The 6,685-nt window shown below is 37.5% G+C and overlaps 1 protein-coding gene across 1 annotated transcript in view; it reads left to right on the top strand.

The window, feature by feature from the left end:
- The window catches only part of CENPE (centromere protein E), a 39,191-nt gene that overhangs the window by 26,003 nt on the left and 6,503 nt on the right, over window positions 1–6,685 (top strand). Inside the window, exons 28-33 of the mRNA XM_019006221.2 lie at window positions 131–463; window positions 1,336–1,536; window positions 1,619–1,768; window positions 4,238–4,450; window positions 5,670–5,879; window positions 6,400–6,609. Coding sequence (XP_018861766.1) covers window positions 131–463; window positions 1,336–1,536; window positions 1,619–1,768; window positions 4,238–4,450; window positions 5,670–5,879; window positions 6,400–6,609 — 1,317 coding nt within the window. The remainder of the gene's footprint in view (window positions 1–130; window positions 464–1,335; window positions 1,537–1,618; window positions 1,769–4,237; window positions 4,451–5,669; window positions 5,880–6,399; window positions 6,610–6,685) is intronic.

Here is a 6,685-nt window from a genome sequence, read left to right as displayed (position 1 = left end):
TGTCTTCTTAAAACAGTCCATTTATAACAAGCCATATGTACACACAGTGCTTCTGAGTGATGATCCAATAACTCTTCAGTCCAAACCTCATTGCTGGGATAAGAAAATTTAGAAACTTGACTGTTATTAGGATTGTTTTTTCTCCCAAGTACCAAATTGTTTTTGCCCATGGAAGAGGTGTTTATTAATACCAGTACTATTTGGGATTTGTTCTTTCCAGCTCACTGAAGTCACTGCAAACCTGACTCGTGTCTCAGCTGAGTATGGCAACCTGGTGGCAGAAAAGGAGCAAACTGAAAGGGCAATGAATGAGCAAGTGTGTCAGCAGCTTGAGAGAATCACTTTACTTAACCAGGAGAGAGATGAGCTACAGCAAATGGTAGAGACTTGTAAAGAAAGGGAAGAACATTTGTTAAAGGTTCAGAGGCAGTCAGAGATTTTGGAGCACAGCCTAACAAGCAAGGTGAGGAGTGTTGGTGTTTAGTCACTATTATGTATTTTGATGTTTTGTTACTGATATGCTTAACATTTGCTCAAACTATTTAATTTTTAATTCTCAACACATTATTTCTATGGTTGGTAAATGAACATAGGCAAAGGGTTTTGTCTAAGTTTCTTTAGTGATGTTTAGTAATAACATTGTCTACTGGTCTCAACTTTGTAACCTATTGGACTAGTCAAGCTTTGGAATGAATGTAAATTTATCATATGTGTGCATATTTAATATAATTATCAGTATTTGAACATGTATTCCAATTTCTTAAAATGCATTTTGTAGACAGCATGAACTTAACTGGGTTTTGAATTCTTGGTGTTTTTCACATTTTCTGAATACCAGACAATGTCTGAAAGTCTTGGACTTAGTTCTTGCCAACTCATTCTTTTCGTAGTGTTTTCTTTTAGGCCTTTCACCTGTCAAATTCTTCTTTTGTAAATCAATGAGTATAATTGAGGATTGCTTCAGTTTAGCATATATTACTCTTCAGTAAAGATATTGTCCATTTTTATGCTCATCTTCTATTTATTTTAATTTTCTTTTGATATAGACTTAGGTTGATTGACTTTTCCTCTGATTCATCTTGCTTTATGGAAGACCAGAGTTGACTGATGTGGGCTTTTTTTGGGTGTCATGCTATTCTTCTTCCTTGTAAATTTTTTTTCTATGTTATTAAAATGCAAATTTTTTTTTTAACTTTTCTTTCTGCTAGTGTCAATTATAGTAATTAAGAATTGTGATTTTTGTATTTGACTCAACTGATATGACTACTTCATAGGGTGTATGAAGACCATGGCCATCAAATTGTGATTTGTGTTTTTCTCCACTCTTCATTGTAGATTCAACAGTTAACTGAGACACTAAATAGCATATCATGTGAGAAGGACCAGTTATTAGCTGAAAGAGCTAGTCACTCTTTACAACTTAAAGAACAAATCTCATCAGTTAATCAAGAAAAAGATGAGCTACAAAAACTTCTTCAGGGTGTCAGGTCTGAGCGGGACCAGCTCAAGACAGAATTGCAAAGGAATTCTGAGATGGTGAGTGTTGCAATTTGCATACCTGAGTTACTCATAACTTCTCATCTCGAATGGTACTTAAATATGTGTGCTTTTATTTCAGTGTGTTGAAACAAAGGCAAAACTAGAAGATGCTTTAGAACAACTGAAGCAGAGAAAAAACTTGAATAATATGTCCATTCAGGTACACCCAGTGGATATTGCAGAGCAGATGGCTGATGACAGCTTGAAAGAAAAAGCCTTGAAAATTAAGGTAAGCTTATTTTTTTGCTTGTTTTAAGGATGTACGTAGGAACTTAATGACACTTGTCATGGAGCATATGCCTCTGTTCATTATGTATAAAATGGTTTGCGTATCCTGCTAAGATGCTGCATACCATGGGCTCAGTTGATTTGCTGTTGTACAGTGATTGCACATCTCATGCAAACTGAGAAGTTCAGTTTAATGTTCACAGAACGTCTCACCTGCTTTCATTACCAGCCACCCCAATTAAAATAACTAGTCATGGAGAATTACAGAATCATTTAGGTTGGAAAAGACCTCTTAGATTATAGATTTCAACCCTTAAAGCAGTACTGTTATGATCACTGCTAAACCATGTCCCTAAGTGCTGGATGTACACATCTTTGAAGTAGCTTCAGGGATGGTGATTACATCACTTCCCTGGGCAGCTTGTTCCAGTACTTGACAGCCTTTTCAATTGAGAGATTTTTCCTGATAACCAGTCTAAACCTCCCCCAGTGCAACTTACCACATGTTACTGGAGGGAAGAGGCCAACCCCCACCCTCCTTTCAGGCAGTTCTAGAGCAGTAAGGTCTTCCTGTGGTCCAGGAAAACACAAGGCCACTCACACCCCCACTCACTCACCAACACCTCACAGGACTTGTGCTCCAAACCCTTCCCCAGCACCATTGTCCTTCTCTGGACATTTCCCAGCACCGCAGTGTTCTTCTCTTGGTGAGGTGTGGCCTTGCTTGTGCTGATCCCTTTGCTAGGCCTGCTGGCCACACTATTCCTGCCACAGCCAGGATGCCATTGGCCTTCTTGGCCCCTGGGGCACACACTTGCTCATGTTCTGCTAGCTGTTGACCAGCAGGCTGGGAAGTTTCCCAGACACTTTCCCCCAGCCTGTAGCATTTCAATGGGGAGTGTTGTGACCTGGCAGTTCCCCTTGTTGAACATCAAACAGAAGCACTTTGCCACTTTGGTTTTGTTAAATCCCCCCAAATTCTCCCTTCCAGTATTCCCCATCAAATACTAAATTGGTATTAAATAAATTAGTTTCATTGAAGTGCTTCTGCCCTCAAACTAGGAATTCCTCAGACCTTTTGTTAGTTAGCTATCCTGAGTGTATTTTCACACAGACATGAGAAGTGCTAGTAACCTACTGAAAGCCAAAATAAACCTGGATTTTTGACTGTGTATTGTTGCATATAGGTAAAGCCTTATATAATAAGGGCCTTGTTACCCTTGTAAAATCATGGCTCAGGCCTGCTGCTTCAGCTAAGTAGAAGGGAACTATGAGAGAACAGTTCAGCTGGAATAGGGGTAGAGAGATGTGAGAGACATGGTGTGTAACTGCTGCATGTCCACATCCTGGTGTATGCTGGTGGATTTGGGTTTGTTGTGCCTTTAAAGTGTGTAAACTGTTAACTGGCTAACTGCTTAAAAAGGCCTGCTTTTTGCAAGAAAGGGCTCTCCTTCACACTGTCTGGGCACTCTGTGTTGTTACATCTGGCACCCAAGTAACAAGAAATAAAATTACAATGAAAAAATAAGCTACAACCAACAACAAAGCCCTGCAAACCCAAAATACCAAATTACAATGAAGTAATAAATTACAACTCAACAAAACAAACCCTTACAACCCTCAAGCTACAAAGTGCAGAGCTCAAACCCTACAACATAGAACTTCCTTTACGAACCACAATCCAAGGGAAAACAAAATTACCAGCACAACTGATAAAGTTGAAGCATAATGAAGGAGGTTAATGTCAGCTGATCCCCTTTAAGAGCTGATCCCCTTCTGACTTCTATAGATAGGATCTTGTCTGCATCTTCCCAATGTTCCAGTGTTTTAACTGTGAGGCAAAGAGTTAAGAAAACTGGTGAATCTTAGTTCTTTCAACTAAGAACCAAACATGGAGAGAGTATGTCAGGGGGGTTTTATACTTATTTTAAAGTGTATAACATAGACATAATTAAACATGATACTGGAGTTGGAGCTAACTGGGTCTTCAAGCCTGTAGCACTACTGAGCCTCACTGCTTGTTCAACCTTTCTTTTCATGGCAGAGTGCTAGAACCCACTTCATGAGCCCTTTTCCTTCAAGAAAGGAGAAGCAGATAAAATTTGGAGTCCATCCTGAGGGAAGGCTAGCTGGCAAACTTGTGTTTGCCAATGAACAGCCAATAATTTTTTTTTCATGCCTGTTTTACAAGTCTTGATGTGGCCAGGCAATCTAAACCACAAACACAACTGGAGCTTGTGAAATGACTTGCTGGAAAACTAAGAAATTATCTGGGTTTGTGCCTGGATTAGTGATTTTGTCATATCCCTGTGGCAACTCAAAACTGAAGTCTTAATAACTTTTTCCGTTGTAAAACCACACTGTACTAGCGGTTAGTCCTGGAGTAAGGTAATTTATTTTACTTTTCTGTTTATAGCTAATCACACTTTTCCTTATTGTGAACAAATTAATTTGTTTCACTTGCATTTAGGAGCTTCTTGAGAAATTCCTAAATATGGGGAAGAGATACGAATGTCTCTCTACAGTGTCTCTTAAGCTAAAGAGTGAACTGAAGAGTCAGAAAGCACTGATAGCTGTGATACTGCCTCAGCTTACATTGGAGCAGAGTAAACAAGTCAAAACTCTTCAAACTAAAAATGAGGAAATGAACAGTCATCTCCAGAAGTTATTGACCAAATTGAAGGTACCAACTTAAAATGCTGGATATGTGGATGCTCTGTATATATATGCTTGGATTTGGGTATTGGGTTTTTTTAAATAAGCTCTCAATGGTAACAGCTAGGATTTTAAATATACTCTAGCTTTGGGTTTTGAGAATCCATACATTGGAGAAAATAAGTTGATAGTAATTGCTCTGCAATCTTAGAAAACTGGAACTACTTAGTTTTGTAAATCAAACTTTGCTTTTAACTGTAGTTCAGCTACTTTGCACAGAATTATTTCATTATTATTCTATTTTAATTGGAAAATGCAATTTTCTTTCTGTAGTCTATAAATTAAATAATAGATGACTAAGTATGTATTCCTCTGTCGAGGAAGGAGACATGCAAGATGAATTGGATATGTTTGCTTACTCTGCAAAACTACCCAAGTAGTTCAATGATTTTATAGCCTTGCAGATTTTCCCCAGTTTGGAATCAGTTTCCCCATTGGACTAAAATTTTCAGCAAAAAGGTTAAGGGTAGTTGGGAAAGAATTCCTGTTAACATATGCAGAAGTACAGTAAATTATAAAGTTTCTTGCTTTTCTTTATTTACCATGAAATATTAAGGGCTGAGGGTTTTTTGATTGGAGCATAGAAACATGCACAGGCTTGGACAGAGGGTGTGAGGTTCTTGAGAGTCAGTCACGTCCATAAATATCCATTAACATGGAATTTGAACTAATACTCCAAAGATCCTCATTTTATAATTTAACTCAGCTATTTTAGGTTTATTAATTTTTTCCATAGGTGGCTTTTAACTTTCATGGTTAAAGATGTTTAAGATTCAACTAGCAAGCTCAGCTAGAATAAAGTTTTAAATCAGCATGGTGATTTTATTCTCATAGATCATCTGTACCTTTCACAGCTCCAAGAGAAAATAATTATAACCAAGAACACTTTGCTTTGTTTTTCAAAGTTTAGATTTGTGGAAGGCTGTCTAGAGCCTTTTAGACTTCTTGGCTTTTTGTGGAGTCTACAAAAAATAGCATCCTGGAAAAGTGCTGTCTCAGCTAAAAGGCTTAAATGCCATTACTATAATGCACATGTGAACCTGATTTTCTTAGTCAAGGGTTAGCTATAGTGGACATTTAGAGGCTCAGAGAGTAAACAGATTTAATTATAAAATACTGTATTTTAGCTGGATGCAGGGTACAGCTTTAAAAAAGGCTTACTGACACATCCTGTGCTTCTGCAATAGCTTCTGTTCAGTTCTGTTTGCACAAAGAAAAGAGAATATCACTCTACCGTTCACAAGTATGAAATGGAATTGCTTGAGGAAAAAAGAAAACAAAATCACCTACAATCCCAGATTCAATGTCTCAGGAAGATTGATTTGAAGCAGAATGAAGTATCATCTCAAGAGTTAAACAGCAGTGAAGGGCTGCAGAGTTTCCACTTACATGAAGAGGTAATATTTGGGAACAAAAATAGACATAAAGACCTATTTCAAGGCAGAGAGTCACGTGGTTGTGGGAATCTACTGGCATTGGGTTTATCTGTTAAAACTTCACTTAAAGGGGGTGAAGGAGTAGAGTTATTTTGTTATGCTACTAGTTCTGTAATAAGAGGATTTTGCTTTGTAAAGCAGCTGAAAATAAAATTAATAGGTTAGAAAACAGTGGGAATGTTACTTACTTACTTGCCCTCTACAGTACATACTATTCAATACCAAGATTGTTCTAAAACAATGAAATAAACTTTTGCTAATAAGCACTTTTTTTCCCCCTTTCCACCTGCCCCAAGAATGTAGATTGTCTTCTTGCTTTCCCAATAGGGTGTAAGTTTAAGTCTAGCAAAACTCCTTTTATATGATAATTAGATGCTAAAACAGACTTACTGCTGTACTGATAGCTGAGAGGACAGAAGGTATATTTAGACGTGATAATCAAACCAGTATTTAAATTTTAATTCCTTTTTTTTTCTTTAAGAGCATTCTCAAAGATGTATCAGAAATGGAACATGAACTTCTCTGCATAGAAGCAGAGTTACAGAACGAAGAAAGTGCTAGAAAAGAAACAATACAGTTCTGGGAAGCTTGTTCAGGAACTCACTGGGATGCAGAGGAACTGAAAGAAGAACTAAAGAAAGATAATGAAAGGCTCATGCAAGTCCTTAAATTCTGGACTCCGAAAGTAAAGGTAAAATTAAATGTTATAGAATCAGAAATGTATTTTGTGTAAGCAGTCTGCAAATGCCTATGATGGAAAACAAAAG

Source organism: Parus major, chromosome 4, assembly GCF_001522545.3.
Source record: "Parus major isolate Abel chromosome 4, Parus_major1.1, whole genome shotgun sequence".
NCBI lineage: Eukaryota > Metazoa > Chordata > Aves > Passeriformes > Paridae > Parus > Parus major.
This window is presented reverse-complemented; position numbering and strand designations above follow the sequence as displayed.